Source organism: Ipomoea triloba, chromosome 6 (genome assembly GCF_003576645.1).
Source record: "Ipomoea triloba cultivar NCNSP0323 chromosome 6, ASM357664v1".
NCBI lineage: Eukaryota > Viridiplantae > Streptophyta > Magnoliopsida > Solanales > Convolvulaceae > Ipomoea > Ipomoea triloba.
Genome location: NC_044921.1, coordinates 26,445,713 through 26,470,723, shown reverse-complemented (window position 1 = coordinate 26,470,723; position 25,011 = coordinate 26,445,713). Strand labels below are relative to the sequence as shown.

Here is a 25,011-nt window from a genome sequence, read left to right as displayed (position 1 = left end):
GGGATCTAAGCAATATTCATGTACTTTTAAAATCTAAAATCAATGTACCCTAAATTTTGATGATAAGCCACATTAAAACTCAAACTCGCCCTATTAGTCTATTACCTATTAGGTATCTTACTATGTATTTGAATTTGACTAAATTTGAACTAGTATATGCTTGGATATTGCTCGAGAAAACCTCCAAAACTTGCAACTTTGTTCATCAATCATCACTAAAACAATCACTGTTAAGCCTGTGCACTGTATACACAAATTTTATCAAGTTTGCAAGTTTAAAGAAGAGTTACACACTCCAGTAACAAAATCTTGCATGTAATGTCGTAGAAAATCTTGTACAATAACTCGACACAATATTTGATACTGATAAACTTTACAAGAACATTTCAAATTTACACCGTGATTAAAAAGCACCTCAAAGCATTAGACTTTTTCGCGGGAGTGGGCTCAGAACACCAATAGCAAACAAAGAGACAACAGCAGCACTACCAAATTGTTGTACAGCCCTGCAGAGAGGGTTGCTTCAGATGGTGGGGAAGAAACAGGACCACTACTACCTTGTGTACTAGGAACAGCAGAAGTGTTTTCCTTGGAGCAACTAATATTGCACTTACTAGGAGGAACAACCCTGTAAACTCCACTGCTGGCTAAGATGTAAATGTCCTTATTGTTATCTTCCCCAAATGAAAAAATGTAGCCCAGTGCAGGAACTGAGCTTCCTGGAACCAGGCTGCAATTCATGGGTGAATCATGAGAACAGGCAAAAGAAATCAGGGTAGGGTTGAAAACTCCACTGTCCTCTGGGGTTTCACTCCCTGCCCAGATTGCACCTCCATAAAGATCTGCATACAAATACCTGCATATCCAATTGTATAGTTATAATAACCTTAAAATGGCATGTTTGCATCCAAGAAATACCACATGAACATGTTCTCGTAATTCTTTGGTGAATTGGATATGCAAATGGCTGATTCAGTACTAATAGTAATTAGCTCACCTTCCATACATGCAAGGATCAGTCGTGGACCGATAGAAGTATCCACCTGTGATCGATGCAGACCCAATATTCTTGTTTACATCAGAGTGATTGTATCCCATTACTGGGAAAATTGGGGTTATGGAGTCCACAGATGTGTTTCCTCCAGGTGACATTGGAGGAGTAAACCGAAAGGGGCCTTCATAAACGCGCCAGCCATAGTTCCCACCCTTTGTGACTAAATCTACCTCTTCATAATGATCCTATGGGATAAATTAAAGCTCAAGAATATGAACAAAAAATCCAATCACAGAAACTCAGAATCAAAAGTAGGCTAGGGATTGAAAAATGCAACAAGATGGATTCTCAAGTCAAGAAAGTGCTTTTCATGGAACAAGGACATTTGGCCTAATGCTGAGAAGACTGGTAGTTTTATAAATACCTGCCCAACATCCGCGCATATGAAATAGGATGGCCTTGCAGAATCAAAACTACAGCGCCAAGGATTTTGAAACCCAAGGGCCCATATTTCTGGCTGCAGTTCTTTGTCGTCAGTGTAAGGATTATCCTTGGGGATAGAGTAGTTTCCCCATAGGCCAAGTTTGGCGACTTCTGTTGCACCTGGAATAGCAGGTAAACACATGTAAAGATAAAGGGATCAATTAAGAATTGGAGGAAAAAGCTTTCCAACATTGCTGAGCAACAACTGGAATACTAACTTACTTGGGACGTTATCAATATCAAGCCTCATAATCTTTCCGAGCAGTGATTTTTTGTTCTGTGCAAAATTGTATGGATCTGAGGAACCTGCACCACCACCATCCCCCATCATGAAGTACAAATATCCATCAGGTCCAAAAAGAATCTGGCCTCCATGATGAGAAGTAAATGGAAGACCCATAGTAAATATCCTTCTGACTTCATGGGCATTGGCACTTTTTGCCTGAAAGAAAATAACCCAAAGTTCATTGTGATGATTCAAAGAAATGTAATGAAGTAGAAACAAGTTTCTTGACCAATTAATACCTCAGAAGGCTGCGGGGCTGTCCCGTTAGCTGTAAATTCAGCTACAACAGTTTGGTATTGGCAAGGCTGGGCACCACTATCAGGAGGCAGTTTTGAAGGGTCACAATTGACATCTGAGTTACAAGCACACCTTCCTGCACATCCAGGCCACTTTTGCTTATCGCAGTTGAATGAAGCAAAGAACCGGCCATTCTGTGAAAACTTGGGATGAAACGCAATCCCCATTAATCCAAATTGAGTATCAAAGTGAACTTCATCACTTAGATCGACGAAAGGACTGGCTTCATCAAGCTCCAATGATCCTCCTGAACCAACCTCAGGTATGGTAGCTAACCAAATTTTGCCTTCCTGGTTTGAGAAAAAAGCGCGATTGGAGCCATCAGGATGAGCAGCCATATTAAGGTAAGCATTATTTCCTATTCTCTCAAGGCACAGACCACCTGGAGGACTCGGGGGAGCAGTGCTATTTAGGGCAACAGGCTCACCATCAAAGCATACTGATCCATCACCAGATGCCCCACCAAACACATTACAGAAATCTGCTTCTGACTGCCAGAGATCCATCAGTTTTGTAACATTGGACTTCACAGGTGCCGGAACTTGACCTTTTAAGGAAGCAGCAAAGGGTGAATTTGTTATCGATGCATTCTGGCAAGCTGTCCACACTTTCGAACAGAAGTCGTTTGTGTCTTTGATAGTTTGGGTTGAGACTGATGAAGCTGTAGAAGAGTTACAGAGCACAGGAACTTGCCGAGGAACAGAACTAATTCTGAAAAGCTCAGCTGAAAATTTATCACATTCCTGTAAATGGAGTAAAGGTACATAACTAAATACAGTCTCAAAAGTTCATAATTATATATTGTGAATGCTAAGCTCAGGGATTATTGGCTAAAAGCAAGCTTGAAAGTTCGGTGCAATCTATGATCCATCATCTTTGCTATATATATATCAATAAACTAATTAGATTCTTACAGCACAAAGAACAGATTTGACAAGAGCAGCACAAGCAGAATTCGAGATGTTCATCACTTGAAACTGCTTCTGGATGCGCGAATCATCAGCAGAGTTGCAGCATGAAGTTCCATTGTAAGGGCAGAATTTCAAAGGATCCTTGTGGGGTAAGGGGGCCTCTATAGCACAAGCAAGAAAAACATAACATCATATTAGAAACAACAGAGATATAATTTCATAGAATTCCATGAAAGAGTAAAATATATGTAATCCTGACCTGAGTTGGAGCATAAAGGAAGTGGAAAGACAGGGAGAAGAAGGTGGAGAAAGTTGAGCAAGAGGAAAACGATGATGAAGTGACTTCCTTTCATTGCTGCAAACTGAGAAACCAAGTCCAAGGCTACAGCACAAGCACAATATAATGACCTGTTGGTTTGTCAACTACTCTAGCAAGACTGTTTTCAATAAATGACAAAATCCCACTTCTCCCTCCATATAACATCACTTTCGATTCACCCAGAAAAGGCAAAATAAGAATCCTTCCTTCAACTTCAAACCAAAAATTCTCAATCACCTAACAGAGACAACTGCCTCATAAATCTTTTGTGAGCTCAAAACTTTTCAAACGGGCACAAAGAGTTTACTTTGACCATTTTCTTTTCCCTGTCCTTGTCAAGATTGAACTTTTTTAGATCAGGATGGCCTTTAAAATTTTCTTTTGTCAGCTGGTTTGGGATATCAATTATCAAGAGGGCAGTGCACAACGTTGACTTTCCTATTACATAAACATTCATTGGCAAAGTAATAATAAAATATTGAGTAGTTGGGGAAAACCAGCAGGCCGCCGCAGCAGGCTGGTTGAATGAATCTTGGTTGTTATCTAGGGTCCAGTGTACACATTTAGGGTGTGTTTAGTTCAAATATTAAAATCGGAATGATAATAGGAATCAAATACTTTTAATGATAATACGTTTGTAGAAAGAAGCACTTTGTTTGGTAGTAAATAAAAAAAATAGAATCAAAATAAATAAATAATTAATTAATTAATTAAAATTTATAGTAGGATGCAAAAGTCCCAACCAAACACCACATTACTTTGTTCCATAATAAACTTCAAAGCTGTGAAAACAAAATAGATAAATGGATAAGACGTAGAGTCAACTCTTGCTGCTTATGCGCATATGACTATATGAGTGGGAACCCATGACGAATTGGTATGTTAAAGAGTGGGAACCCATGACGAATTGGTATGTTAAGAATGGGAAAGTGGAAAACGCCGGAGAATAGGCACATAAACAAGTAATCAGACTTTTTTTTTCCAAGTTAACATTTTTACCAGGTCGTAAGTTGAAAGAGACGACTTCATTCCCATTCACAATATATAGTTGTAACTTGTAAGCTGAAACTAAAGTATTCTTTATCTGAAGTAGTACATTCGTACTCTGTCCGGCTACAGCAGATTGCCAACCAGAATGGAAAACGTAGAAAATTCAAGAAAAGAATGTCCTTTCTACACCCTCCTCTCCTACCCCCCCAAACCTCCACCAAGAAAACCACCAGATCGGATAACATGATACCCTATTAAATAAATTCCTAGAACCATCACACACACTGTCATAGCTACTAGTTTGCCTCTTTTGCACCTTTCCAAGTTTCCATCTATCTGTTGGGTTGGGTCAATTGCCGCCATCAAGAGCACCAAGAGCTTTCATGTCCTCCAGGAAAGCCATATACGAGTCATCAATACTTTGTGGCTTTGGTTGATGAGATGAACTGGTGGATTCTTGCTTCAAAACTGCTGCAGTAAACATGGGCTGGTTGGCTACAACTGTTGTTGATGGCTTTGGTTTTGATTTTGGAAGAGCAGATTCTCTCTTAACACGCACAGATGCAGGAATCTGCAAGAGATCAAGAATTAATGAAGAGAACATATGCCAAGGAATTTTTGAGAGGGAAAGCATGGTTAAATGCTAAATTTTTATGCCAAAGCCTAAAGGGGCTCTTCATGTCTCATTTTAGCTCCAACTATAACCAAATTAATTTACGAAATTAAATGGTTGCAGAGGGGCAATGTGCACCATCATTTTTTAGAGGGAAAGTACAGTTTCAATATTCACAACTCCTAAAGGGCTTTATGTTTCATTTTAACTCTACTACAAAAAAAATTAGTTTATGAATTTAAATATGCCAAGGCATTGACAGCTACTGCTTGAAGATGGAGGCTGTTATGTCTATAAAAAAAAAAATAGATTTTTCATTTTAGCAAAAAAATCTATCTGGAATATTATATAATTTTTACCACAGATGCCAACACCTTGATTCTAGTACAAAATAATGACACAAGTTGTGACTCACCATAGCAGTAAGCTCTGGAGTATGCTGAGCAAGAGGCCTCTTAACAACCGTTGATGCAGCTGATTTAACATAGGATGGCTTTTGAGAAATGAGTGTCCTAGTACTATCCTGTGGCATAGGAGGAGGCCCAGGCGGAAGTGGTGGTCTCATCATCGGTGGAGGTCCAAAGGGTGGCCTAGGAATTAGTGGAACCATTACTCCAGGGGGAGGAGGTTGGCCAACAATTCCGGGTGGTGGCCTCATATCTGTAGGAGGTGGAGGTGGAGGGAACCGAGAAATTCCTGGAGGCAACATATCAGTTTGCAAAGTTGGGATTATAGCAGGTCCAGGAACTAAAGCCTGTTGCCTTGGAGGAGGTGGAGGTGGCGGAGCAATTCTTAGCAGATCTTCTGACCCTGCGGGAGCTTTAGAGTCATTTTCAGAAGAGGCCCCTTCAGACCTTGACTGTGATCCAGGAGGTGGAGGTGGTGGAGGAAGAATAACTGAAGCCTATGATAGAAATTAGGAAGAGAAAATTCATCAATAAAAGATTGACAACCTAGGAAAAATGATTCATGTTATTGCAATTGTAAAACAACCTAGATTAAATATTTCAAATATTTACCAAGAAACCTACCTTGGCTTGTTCCATTGATGATGGATCCTCCACTTTCCCAGACTGATTTTTTCCCAGTTCATTTCCACCAATACCCGGTGGAGGAGGTTGAGCAGAATGGTGGAATGGTGGGGGTGGTGGTGGGGGGAGTGACGAGTGAATTCCTCCATGTTCCTTTGGTGGGGGTCCAGGAGGAGGTGGTGGCAAAGGAGGTGTTGGCAATGATGCGTCCAAGTCTGCCGTTGCGGGTTTTGGAGGCATAGGAGGTGGAGGAGGTAAAGGCAAAGATGAAGGCATCATTGAACCATCTACAGAATCTACATTGCTTGGGTAAGGAGGTGAAGGAGGTGGAAGAGAGGCAGGTAAACCACCATCCTCTAATTCAAGCATTGACGATGATCCAGCCCCACTAGATGAAGCCTCTGACAATGGTATTCTAGGTCCTGCAAAACAAAATGTGTGAGCCCATGGTAGAGAGAGAGAGAGAGAGAGAGAGAGAAAATCAACACCAAATTACATGATACAGAATAAATTATAGCATACCTATTGATGATTTAAACATGGGAGGCTTTCCAGGAGGAGGAGCTCCAGTAGGATTTAGTGTAGGGTGATAATAGACCGAGTCCTGCATCCAGATGTTGTCAACTCACAACTGTGACGCAGTGATGAGAAAATTAACACTGTAAATTACTATACCAAATGGAAGACAAATAAGAGCTTACCTCAGGTTTTGGGTGCTTGACCCTATCTTCCTCTTCAGCAGTAGCCCGCCTTCGTGGAGGTGGTCCCAAATGACTGCAGCAAAGACATAAGAATAAATTTTCTTTACAGATATTAAAGCTTGAAAGAGTGCAAAATTATCCTCACAATGTATAGAAAAAGGCTTCTTCACCTGAACATAACTGGTGCTTCACCCTTTTCTTTCAATTTATCTTCATATTCCTGACACAAAGTTAAAACTTTCCATGAAGAACTTACTAGTTTTGCTGTAGAAAACAGTAATGCAAAGCAAACAATAAGCAATAAAGTCCAATACAAGCACGAGTTCAATATCAATTCTCATTTCAAAAAAGTAGTAAAAATTTAACATCCACCCCAGCCCCCAGGCCCCCCAACCAAAAAAAAAAGTACTAGGGGAAATGAACAAAGAAAAAAAATGACTGCAATGAAATTTCAAGCACCTGACTTAGAGATAGATAGAGCTGTAGCAGCCTAAACTTGTAGACAAACTTTGAACAACTAACAAATTCTTTCAAGCATAGTAGGGGACATCTAACTAAAACAGATTTTTAGGAAGTCCATTATCCTGACAATAAATAAAGCTTTGTTTCAAATGAAATCAAAATAAAGAGGGAGCATCCACTAGAGGGGGAGCTGTGTTCCAATAATAAATGTAACAAAGTGGATGTATTAGAAAATTACCTTCCTCTTCTTGATAACAAGATTTAGGGTATCTTCAAGTTGCCTCTTCTTGTGCTTTCTTGCTTTGTCCAGAGCACCTTCCGCCTCTGCATATTAAATTACAAAGTATGTTGTATTGATTATCACCATTATAATAGTCTGTCAATCTTTTTGTAGACAAAGAATGATCTGGTCTTTATAGTTTAGGACAGACAAGGATAGAAGATGGCCAGAGTTCGTAACAGCACATCTCAGACCCAAAAAAAAAAAAAAAAAAATTGTTTTAGAATGACAACCACTGACATAAGGCTGAACAGAAATTCAAAAGATGGCATCTCATAAAGATAACAAACTTAAAGAAATTTCCCCTCTCAATTTTAAGAAACACAGCAAAATATTCTATTAAAGACTTTAGCAAATTGAACCACCTGAATTTGAAAATTTTAAAAGGAACACAAGCAAATATTAGCTTACTCATGACTTCTAGCTTCTGAATTTGCTCTCTCAATTGCTCAGGATCTTTCTTCAAAATACCCACTTCCCTCACCTTCTTCCTTTCTTTTTTATTCTGTTAAAAATATGAGTAACATCAACGTTATAAACTTCATAGTTCACACTTCAAAAACCAACAAATAACCAGAAAACAGCCACATATCAATAGTTTAAATATATTATATATGGCAAACAATTGCAACCAATGGGAATAAAAATAAGTCAAGCTGAAAAGCTCCTCATGCCCGACTGTGAGTTAAGTACAGAATAAAATTCTTGTAAACAAGTTTTGTTCAAATCAATTTAGCAACTAAATTAGAATACAGGAAGAATATTATTTTCTTTTTTTGCTGGAGCAGCAAGCCATATCACACACACACACTACAGCTTTTGATATGCTTTGCTATATACCAAATATAAATTTAAATAAAAAAATACTCCGTAATAAAGACTTCAGCATTCTGATTTTTACTAAATTTCGAAGTTTTGGAAGTATAATTCAATTTTCAATTTCCTTCAGCAGGGAATAAAATCGAAATTCCAACCAACAATCTCTAGACCAATGCCTGAGTATGTAAAAGCCTGTAAGTAAATGGAGATTGAGCAAAACTTACCCGTTTCAATTCGCGCTTACGAAGCTCCTTCCGATAGGCATCGGTAGGGTTCATGACTTTGCCTCCCTTCGTCGTCTTCATTTCTCCGCGAGCTCTGAGCCCTAATTGTTCCCTGCTACAGCTGAGTCTCCCCGCGCGTTATTCTTCTTCCCCGATTGGGTAGGAAAATGGACAACAATTCTCTGTTCTTTGGTTCTGATTCTCAACTTATTTCTGGACCCGATTTGACATTGGTGAATCCTTTTAATGGGCTTCTTCGGGTTTCAATTTGGGCTCCGATCTGTTTTTACCCTGCTTTCTAATACTCCGTGAATATATATATATTATTCTATTGGTTGGTTCACAATTTGAATAAATATAGGATTATAGGATAAATCATATTGTTTTGTTTGGTTGGATTACGAATATAATCGAATACTATTTAAATAATCAAAATGTCTCTATTCAAAATAGAACATATAAATGTATACGCATGCCAAAGACCTTGTGGTCTAGTGGCATTCGGTGTCCCGGTTAACACTGCTTCAGTGGAGGCAACTGTTGACTCATTATGCTTCAGTAGATTGAGAAAGTAGCTATGAACAGATACTTTAAAAAAAATGTATACGCATACTCACCCATTATAAAATAAAAAATACAAAACATAATAAAAATTATTATATTATTGATTAAGCAATTCTAAATAAAAAGAAATTGAATAACAAAACAGTTGTTTCTTTAGTTCGTGTACTACATGTGTATGAATGGTGGTTTTTGAATAATAAAAAATAGCTATTGCTAACGAGTTAGTATTTGGGAATAGCTAATACTAAATGAGGTTTGGAAATGACTATCCACATTATAAAGGGAATAGACCAATACATGGAATTCCATTTCTTGCTCTAAAAATTGAACCAAACAGCATAATAGATCTATTTTACGAAATGGCATTTCATTCTCAATATATTCAACGAACCAAATGTCACGTAAATGACAAATTATATTGTGGACCACGAATGAATGAACATTATTTATTATTTGTATATTAAATACACATTATTTGATAGTATATCAAATCATCTACCTTTAGCACTCAAATAATATATCTTTAAAACAAATAAACATTTAATGTATTAAAAATGTAATTTATGGTGGTCAATTTTACAAGGTGAATCATGATAGAATGATAAGAAAATAAATCACGGTTAAATAGTACTTATTCCGTCCCATTTGATATATCTTGATTAATAAGATTTGACTAAAGTTATTTTAATTCAATTTTTTATAGTGTTAAATTTAGTATTAGTACATAATATAAAATTTATATATTTAAAAATTATATTAAAAGTCATATTAAACACAAACACTAAAAATGAAATTAAATTAAATAAATTACATAATGCCAAGGACCTTGTGGTCCAGTGGCATCAAATCTTTTCCTTTATACGGGAGGTGGTGGGTTCGAGCTTCAGTATCGGGTTGATGGATCGGATTTTTTTGGGTGGTAGTGGGTTGTGGGTCGGGGGTGGGTCTTAAAAATGTAAACCCGCGGTGGATCGAGTTGGATTCGGGTTCTACGTACAAAACCCGCCTAGAACCCCATCCGACCCACCATATGTGTGTATATATAATAGTAAAATTAGTAGTACTAGTATATTGTTTTTTTTTTTTTTTTTTTGAAAAGGTACTAGTATATATAGTTAATTATAAAAGCTTCAATAACTTTGGGTAATATTTTATTATTTTTACATCTAAACTACGTAGTTTATTTTTAAAAATTAACAATTTAGTTATTATATTGAAATATTTCTATTATTTTATGTTTTAGTATAACTAATGAAGTTTATTATTTTATTATGTGTAAGTAATTAAATATTATTTTTTGAAAAAATAATAATAAATTGATAAGTGGTGGGTACCCGCGGTAGGCATCCGCACCCGATGGGGTGGGTGTGGGTTTTTAAAAAGTTCACCCGATGCGGGTTGGGGGTGGGGGTGAGTGGATGGATGTAGCCCTCCCCGACCCACACCCGACCCATTATCATCCCTAATTGTAATAAAGTATAGAGTTAGTAGTATTCAAAAAAATAAACTACGTAACAAAACAATATGAAAGTTCAATTTTCCATAGATGAACAATAACATGTGTATTAGTTGACTAGTTGTCGACATCACAAGTCACAACATTCTCTTCTGGTAAAAATGAAGAACAGATCAGAGTCTCTTTCCTTCCTCACCATCGCAACATACAAACGTGAGGATAGGTTGGTATTCAACAACAAAATTTTTCCATACAAAATTTTCTCCCTACTATAGACTACAATGACTAGGATACTACAGACTCATCATCAGATCTATACAAAAGCCTTTCCTTTTCTTATTTTCAAAGTGGTGTTTGAAGTGATTACTGAGAATTTCCTGTATACATCTGTAAAATCAACCAATATCCACTGGTGCTTGCAACTCAGCCCAGCTGATAGCCGCCAAAAAACTGGGGTGGGCTAGTACTTCTACCAGACCACCTTATTAGAGATTTGATTTACCACAACCCATATAGTATCCTAATTCCTAACGGTCAAGGGTTACAGAAACTATGCTAGCTTGATTACCCATGATTTTCCAGGCCAAGCACTCCAACTTCTCTTCATCATGTATGAACTTCTAACTGTATCTATTGCTTTGTAATTTCTATGACATTTACAAATTTGAGGTAAAAAATTGTAGAACTCACTAGCAAAACTGCTCCGTGCATGCAAAATTATTTTGCAGCTTCGAAGAAAAGGACTTGAGGTTGCAAGTGCCCTTTTATACACATCGTGAGAACATCATCCCAGCTACCAATTTCCTAAAAATCAAATATCCATGATGACAATAAACCCCTAGAGATCAACATCCATAATGATTTTAAAAACTCTGAAAGGACACACAGGACAATGGAACAGAAATTTACCTTTACAGTATTGTCATCGTACATGATCCACTTCTCATGATCACGGCTATAGGCAACACAGTGATAATGCTGTCTGTAATAGCAAACCTGAAATTAATATTTGAGGATCATTAATCAGTCAGATCCACATCCACCATAGTAATAAATAAAAAATAAATAAATAAACAAATATTGCCACATCATCTTCAGGATGAGAAAAAAGTGGAAGAAGGGCAGGAGAAGTTTGAAGAGGAAGTACAGAAAGACAAGGCAGAGATTGAAGTAGAGTGGACCAGTGGTGTTGCTTCTTTAGGTTATCAATTGATGGTTTTTGTAATTTTATTTTTTTAAAATGTTGGTGACATTTTCAAAATGTAATTCCAATGCATTCATGCATCACTGGATTCACTGCATCAGTTTATCTGAGATTTTGATATCAATTTTCTGATTAAAAACTAATGTTTTTCTAATAAAACTAAATAAATAAATAAATTCTTAGTTGAACTCACACTTTGACAACAATGTAATAAAATAGATAAAAGACTTAAGAAAACACACAACCACAAATAAAATTGCACTAGTTTCAGAGGTTTACCACTGAAACTAGGTGATGTTTGTTCCCTGGGTCTAGACCGTGATAAGGGACACTGATGTCAATCTCAGTAGATAAGGCTGCCAATGTTGCTCTTATGTCATCAAGACTCTCACAAGTATTCTTCCAACCTATTACTGCAGGAAAACAAATAAAGCATTAAAATAAAAAAATAAATAAGGGAATTTTTGGGACTTTCTCCAGCATTTCATCAAATTCAACTTTGCTCAATTTCTGACATTCTCAATACTACAACTCATGAAAATTGAGTGAAAGTGGAGCACACCTTATTACAAGAAACAAGAGAAAATAAATAACTACACAAGTAACCTGAGCCACCCGAAGCACCAGAGAAAGTAAAAAGGTAATACCTATCGTGAAAACATGTGGTGCAGTTGACAGGAAATAATGAATACAGTTAAGTTTCCCACATCCATTGGCATCTGGATCACAAGCCAACAGCTGGCCGTGGATCCTCTCAACAAGATCCATAAGCTCATCAAATGACCTTTTTTTATGCATAACCTGGAAGGTAAGAACAGAAGCTATTGTTAAGTCAAAAACCACATCCCCCCGCCGATCATAAATATGTTCAACTTTAAGATTACTACAATGGCAACAAACTAATTAATATTATTATTGCTATCATCATCATTATTATTATTATTATTAAAACAGTATTCTAGAGAACATGCCTTCGTCATTCTGAGGGCATTGGCATTAATATTGTGAAAGAAAGTTGTGTACTTCAGATGTCTAGAGTCTAATTTGCAGTTGGGGCAGTTCATCCTTTCAAAAATATTCATTCCAAAAATAGAATGCACAATACAAGCACTGTTTGTGCAATCCCAAGAGCTGATGCACCTATCTGTTGATTTCATATCAGAAGCTGAAGCAAACGATTGATGAAGGCAATCAAATATTACACCTAGTACTTCAGAAGCATCATTCATCTGCCCCTGTAGGTGACAGTAACCATGTTGACAAGGACGTTAGACCACGGGTTTAAAATCTCTTAGTAAAAACTAAAGTAGTGAAAATTTTAACCGAAGGTAAAGGAAATAATCTGATTTTACCTCCTGGAAGAAGTTACTATCAGGGTACAGGTTACTCAAGGCAATCCTCAAGGAAGTAGGAGCAACAGCTTCTCTTCGTGTTTCCAAAGATGCCATGCTCAGAGCAGTAAAAATATCATACAAAGCACATGTAACACAAGGATTGCCAACATGAATATGCTCCGATGATGATCTCAAAAATTCATCTCGAAAGCATCTTAAATTCCACAATGACTGAAATGTAACAGAAAAATAAATATATGAGACCACAGCCTACAAAGAATGTGCAAGTTTTACAAAACACAAGCAAAATCCATCACGATATCACATAAGAATAGTTCAACATATTTTGTTATTGCACACCTGGATAATGACATTTAGGAAGCAATTGTATTCTCCGATTTCATTCTGTAGCCCAGCCCCATATACATTAATTCCAGGAACATTCCCAGTGGATACTTCATTTGGTGAAACTCTAGAATCGCTCATTTCCGAGGACATTTTTGATGGCATCCTCGAATGAGGCACAGAGGGCAACTTTTGATGTGCATGGAATGTGTCTGACAAATAAGATAAGAATAGTCAAAACGTTGAAAATAGATCTTTTCTAGTTGACCATTCAAGTCAATGACCAAAGAGTTATAGGTCAATGCAATTATGATAAATTTCCTACCAGATCAGAGCCATACTTTATAAACACTCCTTTTGATGCAAATATTGCATTTGGAAGCCACTTTCTACCATATTTAACCCAAATCCCATGGGGATATCCTCATAAAAAAAAAACAAACAAACAAACAAACAAAAATCACTATGGGGATTTTCCTTTCTTCTTGACCCCCAAGCCACAGAGATACTGGCAGACCACCATTTCGTTCCCAACTAAAAATCACAAGCCATGTCATTACAAATGCACCAATATTGTGCTTTTATATTATCCTTCTATGTCAGGGTAACAGCTTACAATACAGAGGCATTCATATTCTCAATGTATCATATTAAAGCTTTAACTTCATTGGTCCTGCCACTTTCAACCATAGTGCCATACCATTAAATTTAAGCAGTAAACTAGGTTTATACCAAGTACAAGCACAAGTTGCAACGAGCCACTTAAATAGTGTTTCTTCTTAAAGTCACTTAAATAGAGTTTTTAAATTGGATTCATCATAAAGAAGGTTTGAAAATATAAATATGTTAAAGTTTACATTTCTACTGACCTTGCGTATGGTCTGATGATATCACTGCACCACCCCTTTTCTTCTCCCTTCTGGAAGAAAAAGGTTGATGCTTTCCTCCATGAGATTTTGTCAAGCCCTTCTGACGCCTGCTTTGTCTTCCAGTCCCTTGATCAGAAATCAGAGTATTATCCTCAGGCACTCCATCATGAATCTCTGAAAAAGAGAAGAGGAAAGGTATTTAAAACTTGTAATAGCATCATCCCAGTCCAGTAAAGTTTTTCTCAATTGGCTAAGAGCTATACCAGCTCTCTTTACATCAACATTGGCAGTGTTCTTTAGAAGACCTTCCGAAATGTTAGGAGATTCATTCTTTGGCAACATTGACTCCTACAATTGTAATGGCTTATGTTACAATCTCTTAAAATGAGCCAAAAAATTATTAAGTCATCTTACTAAGAGAACAAAAAGATCATCCAAAGCCACATACTCTGGTAAAAGTTGAAAAAAGTCATGTCTAGTACAAGTGTACAACATAAAAAATGAAAAAAAGCAATCACCTTCTTAGTACTTTTCTGTTGCTCATTGGTATCTTGATCTTCCTCGTGACTCAAACAAGCATCAGGTGTTACTTCTGCAGGCATCTTCTCTGGAAGTGTTGTAACATCTTTCTTATGTTGCTCAGCAAGATGCTTGAGTTTAGCCTCATTTTCAATTCGTCTTTGGTACTCCAATGTTTCTTCAAGCATTTTTTCCTCTGCTTCAAGCTCAATTTGACGCTTGTACTCCTCCTGACTTAGAGAATCTTTGCCCACGGCATCAACAGGTTCATCCTCTTGATTTTCTCCATCACTAGGAGCTGAAAAAGAGCTGTCAAAGCACAGAAATTTGTAGAATATTAAAGGTGGTTTACAGTATTCTTCAAATCTTCTTATAGAAAGTTTGAACTTTAAATATAAAATGTTCTCTTGATTATAGAGAGACATACACATATTCGGTAGTCTCATGGTGTTGAATGGGCAGCACATTCCCAACAGCAGCCTGAAAAAGATAAGAGGTAACAGAATCAATCATCTTTGCAACAGCAAGAGAATAAAATTCCACCAAAAAGAACAAAACAAATGTTTGATACTACTAGTTAACCTTTGAATCTTTGGTTTTTCGATGGTCCTTGTTCCTTTTCTTATCTTTTGTCTTCTCAGTTACATGTTTTACATTATCAGTTCCCCCAGAAGAGCTTTTCTTTGAATCACGATCAAGTTCTGCCAGAAATGCTTCTCTTGCAGCATCAGATTTCTCTGTGGCATCTTTCTCTGCCAAATCCTCCAAGTAGGCCTGAAGGAACTATCATCGTGTGAATAAAGAGGTAAAGAAAAGGGGGAGAGAAACATAAATCACTCCAGGAGCAAGTAAGCAACTGCTATAAAAGCAGATAAAATCATTTACAAACCCGCAGAAATGACTTCACTAGGGGTACTAAAACACGCCTATAATCATTGCCAGATATAGGATCAAGCTTCATTTCCAATTGCCGCATCCCACCAACAACTTGCAGGATTCTTGCATCAATTTTGCTCAGCTGCATTGAGGAAAAGTTAGAATAAAAAGAACATGCTATTGTTAAAATAGTTAGGGAAGCCAAAATTAATGATCAACCTCAACTGAGTTGTGTTCCTTCTGCCTCTGAATTGCAACTTCTACACATGAATCCTTCACCCTCCAATCATCATCTTCACCAGATTCTAAATCACAGAGATGAGATGCCGTACCACTGTAAGTTTCTTCATACCCGAGCTGACTGACATTAAGAGACTCCGCATCATTTAGCACATTTGTAATGGCATCCACCTCAATCCCATGGCTTATATTAGCATCATCATGACGATTTTCAATGAGCTCATCTCGCCGTTTTTTCAAAACAACATCGTAGCTTTGGCGGACAAAGTCAGTTGCATGCTCTCTTTTCTTAGCCTCTTCTAAACAGAGACCTTCTGCTGCCTGCACTGCCTCCTCGTAACTTAAATGCTCACATTTTCTCTCACACAATCCCTGGAGGTCATGAAATTCCTTCTCAAGTAATTTAAGAATTTCTGTACCTTGTCGGGCTTTCTCTTCTCTTAACTGTGACCAGCATTTCAACTGTTCCCCACTTGATGGGCCCATGAATATCCAGGACAAAAATGCATCTGAATCAAGTAAAACTCGATTATCATAAGGTATATTAGAAGAAACTGCTGCAATTTTATCATCAGTAACCACATCATGAAGCCTGCCAGGAGAAAGCTTGAGTGGCAGGAAATGCTCATCAAACAATAAACATGAACCATCTTCACTGAAAACTATTTTCTCCATAGCATCAGCAACTTTAGTCACAACATTTGTGTCTTCTATATCATTATTTCTCTCAGAATACCTACTTATTCCACAACTTTGTGAAAGCTCCTGTAGAAACTTCTGTAACTTGGTAAGTTCTTGGGCACCCAAAAAGCAAATACACAAGGGAGTTTGATTGATATTGTAGTTAAGCAGCTGAGAACCATGATCAACACCCTGTAGTTCCTCCACTGCAAAACGCATAACCTTGCCCAAATGACTTGAAGCAAGGTATTTATTTTTTATAAGTGCTTGGAATGCGCTACATATCCTTTCCAGTAGTTTGGCACGCTCTGGGTCATCAGATATAGGCCAGCAGGCAGGGAGAAAACAAGCCTTGTTGCCTCCACTACTATCCAAGTCGATCCATTCAGTATCTGAGGTCTTCACATGTTCTCTGCCCCCAACATCAGTACCATCGTGTCCATCATCCAATTTCTTCTTTCTGGGTGAGAGGTCCCATTCATCATCAGAAAAATCATCTTTAGACTGATCCACTTCATTCCTTTTGTAAGTTTCATGAAGAGGACCACGCTCCTGAGGTTCTGACTGTTTCTCAAGCAACTCTGCTGCTGCATTAATATCTAATGGTTTCCAAGAACAGTTTAGAAGCATATTGGCCCACTTATTATCAACATTTTGAGGCAGAACTGACTGCAGTTTAGGTGTCAAACTCCCCATGTGCTCACTTATGACATGTTGAATGTGCAGTTCAGGGTCTGCAAATTTTTTGCCACAATGGCAACATGTCCAAAGTTTCCACGTTTTATTAATTTCAGAAAACAGTAGAGCTTCAGATAGCACTTCCCTTGCCAAGCCATTTTTCAATGAACTGAAATGACTCTTGAGATCTGAAATCCTGACTCTAAGCAATTCTTTCTTCATATCCATAGTCATTGAATTCCAATAAGACTTGACCCAGTCCCTTCTCTCTGTGGAAGATGCTTTCCTCCTGACATTAACACTCTTCCTTCTCTCACTTCCTTTCTGCCCTAATGCTGCAGACGGATCTAAGCCCTTATCTCCATCCTTCTGTGATCGCTTATCTCCATCCTTCTGTGACCCCTTAACCCCATCCTTCTGTGACCCCTTATCTCCATCCTTCTGTGACCCCTTAACCCCATCCTTCTGTGACCCCTTATCTCCATCCTTCTGTGACCCCTTATCTCCATCCATCAGTGACTGGGCCAATTCTTTCTTCTGCATCAATAGCCTTGCTGCAGCCACCCGAACCTCAATATCCTTCCTTCTCTCCTCAGGTGTCTTAGTTGCCTTCTTAATCTCATTAGGCCTTTTTGGCTGTACTGCCTTCGACTCCATTGGGTCCTCAGCCACCCTCCTGATTGGTATTACCCTAAACTTCTCGTCCCCAGAGCCCAAATGTTTCATCCAAGTAGAAATAGAAGCAATGTTGGCCTTCTGAATCAAATTCCTAAGATCATTCTGCACATGCGAAATCCGACCCTGTGCAGTGGATGGCGTCAGCTGACTCTCCTGCAGTAAGCTTTCCTTTGCAGGATCAACAGGGTTTTCAATTGCCAATGCCCTCCCACACTCTTGAACAGCCTCCTCATAATCTTTTCCCTCATTTGCCACTTCATACAACAAATTCGCATAGAAATGTCCAAACTCAATTGAATTTGGGGACATTGTTGTTGCTTTCTTAGCAGCGTCAATGGCATTCTTCATATGCCTTTGCTTCGCATTGGGATCATCAATTATAGAGGCGACTTTAACGCAAACCGTGCTATGGATACGATGAATCAGAGCAGCACTAGGTGAACTAGAGTGCTTCAAACTCAAGTCCTTCATCATCCTTAGGGCTTTGGTATGGTTCCCTATACGAAGGGAGTTGAGAGCCTTCTCGCATTCAAGCTTGATATTAGCATAAACTGCCGGAGCAATGTCTCCCGATTCGACCGGTGCATGCGGCGCCGCTTTTTCGTCGGCGGCCTCCGCACCCGCCGCCGGCGAACCTGGGGGTTTAGAGCTACTACCGGCGCTTTTCTTCTTGCGCCCCATCAATTTGTTCTATATCAATTTCTTTGCATACACTCTACACATGCATATATACAACTAACTGTCTCTACACGTAGATATATACGCAATGCGATGCCAAGAAGAAAAAAGACTCACAAGTGGAAGAAGAGCAAAGACAGCAACACAGGAAATCGGAAGCAAGAAGATGATCGATCGGGAAGTCGGAGCACCGCCGTATATCTATCCTGTACGTATACTATAACCGCCGTCCTCTGTACCAAACCGGCGGGGTGGTTGAGTTCTGGGAAGGTGTGCAGTTGGGGAGTCCAGACTCTGAAGCACTGTGTTGGGCAAGAAATTAGAAAGAAGGCAAAATGGGAATTTCCAAGATTGATTACCAGCTGCCAGACTAATACATTTCATTTCATTATTATACCACCATTTTTGTCCTTATTTTTATACAAAATTAAATATTTAATTTCAATTTTAGGTATGTAAATAAATATATAACTATATAAGTATGTGTATTGTTTACACCAGAAATTTACGGAATAATTTGCGAGCTATTATATATAAATATAATATAATTTATCAAATATACACATTTTGATTGTGACTATAAGTTTTCATCGTCATCTTTTATTCCTTTATATATATGTGTGTGTGTTAAGATATTATAGTTTGAACAGTCACATTTATACGGTGTATTAAACTATCACACTTCTAGAATATGCTACTTATTATGTATTATTAGTTGAAATTATTATTATTATTGTACAATGAGCGTTAATAAATACTCTGTATAATACTACTTGCTATAAATTAAATGTATTACAATATATTTTGCTTAAAGCATTGTCTTGCTTTTGCTCTACTTTAACGTTTTGAAATTACATGGAATTAAGTTAAAGATACGTGATTGTTAGGAATAACTTTTGTATAATACACCTTTAAATAAAAGTTGCGGATTTTAATATCAATCAAAAATGAAAAATACAAGCTTTTAATTTCACACACCAACCACACCCTTAGTTTAATTGGCCTAAATATCATTGTTGGACCAACTTTTCTTAATTTTGTATATTTAATAATGAAACGTTTTGCTGATTAATTTAATAAATTGTGTATATTGAAGTATACTAATCGATTTGGTGAAATTTATAAAAACAAAATACTTGTGACAGCAGTAGGACCACTTTGCACTAAAAAGGAAAATCTTTATCATTTATAGAAAAGTATTAAAAAATGGGAAAAATATATAAATTAGACATGAAATTGAATGTGATTAAAAAAAGCTATAAACGTTTTAAATGATAAACGTTTATTTCGAGAAAATATTAACTAATGACTACTAAAAGATCAATAGGGGAACGAGAAAAACTCACTTTGTATACGTTAAAAGCAATAAGAGAGCTTTTGCATCATGATTGGCAATGTGTCACTACAATATGAGAGCTATTGCATCATGATTGATAATGTGTCATTAGCGATCAGAGAGCGTTAACATCATCATTGATAATCCATCAACAATAATAAAAGAACTTTTCTATCATAATCATGGGCAATCAATCATCTATAATAAAAGAGCTTTTCTATCATAATTGACGATATATCATCATATCCATATAGAAGTTAATTATCGTGCTAACGAGGTTGCCACACTTTGTGCTAATGATCTTGTGGTCAAGTAGCCTCAGTAGAGACAGTATTGACTCTTTGTGCTTCAATAAGTTTATGAACAGATAATGCATTCTAAAAAAAAAGAAAAAAGAAGTTGTCACACTTTGTTGTGTGCAGGTTGGGCTGAACACACATTAGCATTGCCTACTTGTTATTGGCTAACATTCAAAACTATGGTATTCAAAAATCAAAATCCTTCCAACAAACCTTGAAGGATACATGGCAGAAACTGGATGCCAACAAGATCAAGAAAGCAAGAAACCTAACTTGAATTCTGCACATAGCAATAATAGGAATAATAAACTAACTAAATGCTAGTTCCTCTTACAATAAGAAGCCTAGACATCATAGATTACAGCAAATGCATTCGTTCAACGTATGGCTGGACCAACCATGTATTGAGGGGCTCTCCACAGCTGACAAAGCACCCAGAATTCCCGTTTTCTGTAAAAAATGGAAACCTGAATATGTCAAGCAACTCCTGCACGGCCTGTCTCACCAGTGATGTCCCTGTCACCCGACTCCTTCGCCCCCAACCGGTTACTATATCAATGCGGCTAGGGTGAATCCCCGAGACAAGTATCTGTTGCCGGAACCAGGCAAGTGTCCTTGACAGAGCAGTCACGGCAGTTCCTTCAGACATCACGTGAAGATTAATAAGCCAGTAAGAGGAACTTTTCTCTCTTACTGCGTCTGGATAGATGTTCTTCAGTGCAGCTACCTCCCAAACAGATCCCGCTTCCTCCTTGAGCCCTGATTTGTGCAGGAAATCAACAACCGCGTCAACAAGCCCCCTCTTGCTCTCCCTGTCCTCGCTGTGCATCAAATCCAAGAAGCTGCTAACGTGGTCCCTCACATTCTGCCCATCGGGTCCAGCAGAAGGCATGGTCTGCAGGAACGTGTGAGCTGGGTGACGGGTGACTGCCATAAGCTCGCAACAAAATCCCATGTCAAATGATGTTTGGGCGTCCGTACAGCAACTAAGGAGCAAGGTGTAGGTTTGCAAAGAGGGATTTAGGCCCAAATTGAGCATGCTTTGAAGCAAGTTATAAGCATCTGACAATTGGTGTACCCTAAGGAAAGCACTAAGCAGAGAGTTGCAAGTAGGCACATTTGGACGTAAACCTGCATTAAGCATGGCATGATACCACTCCCATGCTTTCTTTACATTACCAGCCTTTCCCCAAAGGTCTACCAGGAGCCCATATACAGGCTCATCAGGAGCCCAGTTTTTTCTCTTCATCTCTGAAAACACTACCTCTGCTTCCTGTAGATGACCGCAATGGCCAAGAACCTCCATTACAATGCTGTAAGTTACCTTGTCTGGTTCAAACCCCGCATTCTGCATGTCACGATAAAGCTGCAATGCATTAGAGTAGTTCCTCGCCTTAGAATGCAAGGCAATCATAATATTGTAAGTCACCAAGTTTGGCACACACCCCTGATCAACCATTTCGCAGAATAGCTTATGAGCCATAGACAAATGACCTGCTTTTCCAAGGCAATTAATAATAACACTGTAAGTGAATGTGTCGGGAGATAGCCCAGCTTCTTGCATCCTTTGATACATGTCCATGGCAACATCAAGATATCCGGCCTTCGCATGGATGTCAATGAGGGTACAATAGGTAACACGGTCAGGCTCACACCCTGCTTCCTGCATTTGATTAAAGACACGCAATGCTTCATTCAAGTAGTTTGCTCGTCCGTAACTATGAATAAGACGGTTATATGTCACAACATTTGGTTGACACCCTTCAGCTACCATCTGTCTAAGCAATTTTTTTATTGCCTCAAATTGCCTAGCACGTCCAAGGATGCCAACCATGGTGGTGTAAGTATGACCATCATGCTTGAATCCAGGTTGGGATTTCAACCAGTAAAAATAGCTTAGTGCCACTGAATGATCTTGGAGTCGTTTGAGAACTTGGTTTGCTTGATAGGCACCCAATGGACGATTGAGTTTATGAAGAGCATCTTCTGTCTCGGGGCCCCAACTCATATGTTGTAAAATGTGAGAAACTCTATCTACAAGAGAGGCAGAACTTGAAAATTGCCTGGCCCTTGTAGCAACTTCAGTATTAACTTTAGTCTCTCGAATGGGCCGGGATAAACATTCCGGCCTTTCATTTATATGCTCTCCATGGGAAGCCTGAGCATATGTTTTGAAACGGGCTGAATAAGGTCTAGATTTTGGAGGGACTGTCCTCTTTCTGTCATGCGAATCCGAGGCAAATGCATGTCTATCTTCAACAAAATTTCCCATGCTATTGTTCGAAATAGAACTAGTGCCTTTTGCTGAGCCATATTTCTCAACTCTGCCTCCTGTATCACTGGGATTATTTACAGAGCTTGATGCTGCTGGTGTAATGGCAGGAGCTTTTCCATAAACCTGGTCCTTTCTGAAAGATTTTACAGTTGAGGGTTTCACAGTAGAAATTGGCTTTGTGCGCTCAACCACACAATTTGGTGATGATTTAAGTACTTCATTGCCATCCGACATTGGGATTTTATAATGTACCAAATCTGATAAAAAATTGACTGCTGCAATACCTGCCCTAACAAACTGGTCCGAAATGGGAGGTGACGAATGCATAATGTCTGAAGCTTCCAAGCTGCCATAACTAACACAATCTGCTCTTTTTGATGAATTAGTGTAAGGTATAACTTGTGGCTCAGAAACTGAGTAGTTAGGCTTCTCATTTTTCTGAAAGTTCACAGCTTTTACACCATCTCTTGAAATCAAGGAGCCTACTCCTCCAGATGATTTCGAAACTGAGGCGGATGAGATTTCCAGATGTCGAACATTGTTCTTTGTCTGAGGCCTTCTAGAATTACAGCTCTCATCTTCAGAACAAGAACATGAACCATCTGCTGCACTGGATCTTGTACCACTTAAGATGAAGGACCTGGCAGATTGGGATAAGGTGCCGAGCTGCTTTGCACGTATCATACTCTGCAAACGCAATTTTAAAACAGCAAAGATACATCTATTAGGCTTAAATATTTAACAGTTAACACTACAGCATTGAAACTCTGGCACTTCAAGAAGCAAGAGCATTGAAACATTAGTCATGTAAAATGACAATCCTAGAGGCAACAAAGTTTACTTCATCAACCATACAAGATGTAAAGGCATTGGAGGGAATTTAGATGAAATAAAAATAAATTGCCAGCACAAAACTTGCCCAGCAATAAACTGCTAGAGATAGTTAAGGAAATAATCAACTAGTGCATGATTAATACATGGTTCACAGGGACAGGTAATCAGAAAATTTCTGTTTATTGAAGGTTATAGACATGTAAAGAGAAGCCTTGTTCTGCAAGTCTAGCCTGATCTAAGTTCAATCCTCAAAATTATGCTTGTCTAAAGTCTAAACCGTTCCAGCTTATAGAAGATCATAGATAGATATGTATAGTAAAGAGAAACACACACGGCAGAGCTGAAAGAAAGATACTCAATAATGGCCTTTTTCTTTCTAAGCAGAGAATGATTAATGGCTTAATTCCCCAGCTCACTTTAATGTAATCAGAAAAATTACCCATTTCATCTACGGATACAACAAAACTCTAGGAAAAACTTTAACCTTTACACATCTGATTCCAGAAAAAAAAAAACATATACAGTTATGATCTTTGCTGCAATCAATACACAATAGGAAATCACCACATTCTAAATTACAAAAACAAAAACAAAAAACTCCGCTTTTATAGGGTTCAGCAGATAATAAAAACATCCCACATTCAAAATTGCAAAAACCAAAACCAAAAAGCATACACAGCTTAACCAAGAACTAGTTGAACAACAAGACAAACGAATAATCGAGTGAAAGAAGAAGAGTAGGCAAACAAAACCCACCACCCATTATAATTTATAAATGCATTAAAATCAAGAGGCCGGAAACTCGCCACAGTAGCAGCTGAAATTCAGCCACCAGAAAAAACGAAAAACCAAGTCAAAGAAGAAGAGTCAAAAACAAAAATGGAAGTACCTGAGATGGTGTATATATGAGCCACCGGAAACGAAGATTGATGAAGAGAAGAAAAGGGTGCAGAAATTAAAACTATATTCGAGAGAGAAGGTTAGAGAGAGAGGGCGGCTGTTCTCTGACTCCCTCTCTATGCCGTCGCCCCGTTTGAGTTTCCAACTAATTTGGGTGCAGGCTACACCGTGTGGTGACTCTTGGAGTCTGAATGACTGACTTTCTCTCTGTTTTTTTTTTTTTTTTTTTTTCAATGAGTGGATGAATATGAAATGTAATATTTTAATAATAATTTAGTATTATATTGATTAATATAAATATTATATTTTATCTTGATCTCACATGTCTTACATATCCAAATTCATAAGATGTTTTGGCACAAGTTTTTGCCCCGTTTCAATTATTATTTATTGTATGAACTTTTTGTATTGCAAATTGTAATTCATTTATAATGTTTTTAACTATAAAAGGATATATGCGTAGAAGTATGTAATTTAAGTATTGTTAAATATTTTTGTGTTTGTATTAGGTGCTACGTGGTTGTGCCTTCACGCATTATTTGTGACAAGCACGTGGCTGGATCACTCCTCTAGTCCTCTTGTACTCCTTTTATATTTTTCTTTAGTATTATTTATTTATTACCATGAATAGTTTTGCTGACTTCGAAGATTGGACTTTTGGGAGATATTGTTTACAAGATTTTCATTAATGCGTCTGATAACTCTTTCTTGAAGAGCAAGGAAGCTTATTAATCGAAACTCATAACTTAAGCCCAACCGCTCTGTCCATGCAAATGTTTGGGCCTACATGCCCAGTCAATCCATCGTGGCCCGATTATCAATGGACTATAAGGGG

At 38.0% G+C, this 25,011-nt stretch overlaps 4 protein-coding genes across 5 annotated transcripts; all 4 read right to left on the bottom strand.

The window, feature by feature from the left end:
* Nucleotides 1–212: 212 nt before the first annotated feature.
* LOC116021675 (HIPL1 protein-like) lies at nt 213–3,655 on the bottom strand. Its single transcript, XM_031262138.1, has 7 exons — nt 3,231–3,655; nt 2,975–3,132; nt 2,003–2,803; nt 1,700–1,919; nt 1,419–1,597; nt 998–1,239; nt 213–856 (listed from the first exon to the last, which is right to left on the bottom strand). The coding sequence occupies exons 1-7, from the start codon at nt 3,322–3,324 to the stop codon at nt 448–450; spliced, it is 2,103 nt and encodes a 700-aa protein (XP_031117998.1). The 5' UTR covers nt 3,325–3,655; the 3' UTR covers nt 213–447.
* A 641-nt stretch (nt 3,656–4,296) lies between these two features.
* LOC116022818 (protein EARLY FLOWERING 5) lies at nt 4,297–8,626 on the bottom strand. The gene is made up of 9 exons (XM_031263700.1): nt 8,411–8,626; nt 7,779–7,872; nt 7,326–7,411; nt 6,796–6,845; nt 6,626–6,698; nt 6,447–6,528; nt 5,925–6,346; nt 5,309–5,797; nt 4,297–4,851 (listed from the first exon to the last, which is right to left on the bottom strand). Exons 1-9 carry the CDS (start codon nt 8,489–8,491, stop codon nt 4,630–4,632), a joined length of 1,599 nt encoding a protein of 532 aa, XP_031119560.1. The 5' UTR covers nt 8,492–8,626; the 3' UTR covers nt 4,297–4,629.
* Nucleotides 8,627–10,499: 1,873 nt separating this feature from the next.
* Nucleotides 10,500–19,921, bottom strand: LOC116022690. Of its 2 annotated transcripts, XM_031263517.1 has the most exons (15): nt 19,879–19,921; nt 15,797–18,834; nt 15,591–15,719; nt 15,284–15,475; nt 15,129–15,181; nt 14,701–15,010; nt 14,446–14,530; nt 14,183–14,356; nt 13,329–13,525; nt 12,987–13,199; nt 12,606–12,869; nt 12,282–12,435; nt 11,914–12,047; nt 11,340–11,426; nt 10,500–11,234 (listed from the first exon to the last, which is right to left on the bottom strand). In XM_031263517.1, exons 2-15 carry the CDS (start codon nt 18,533–18,535, stop codon nt 11,148–11,150), a joined length of 4,818 nt encoding a protein of 1,605 aa, XP_031119377.1. In that variant the 5' UTR covers nt 18,536–18,834; nt 19,879–19,921; the 3' UTR covers nt 10,500–11,147. The 2 variants fall into 2 exon arrangements, with proteins under 2 accessions (XP_031119377.1, XP_031119376.1); XM_031263516.1 differs by lacking the exon at nt 19,879–19,921 and having other exon boundaries at nt 15,797–18,862.
* Nucleotides 19,922–20,270: 349 nt separating this feature from the next.
* LOC116022381 (pentatricopeptide repeat-containing protein At1g74750) lies at nt 20,271–24,335 on the bottom strand. Its single transcript, XM_031263090.1, has 2 exons — nt 24,166–24,335; nt 20,271–23,129 (listed from the first exon to the last, which is right to left on the bottom strand). The coding sequence occupies exon 2, from the start codon at nt 23,124–23,126 to the stop codon at nt 20,526–20,528; it is 2,601 nt and encodes an 866-aa protein (XP_031118950.1). The 5' UTR covers nt 23,127–23,129; nt 24,166–24,335; the 3' UTR covers nt 20,271–20,525.
* Between the last annotated feature and the right edge of the window lie 676 nt (nt 24,336–25,011).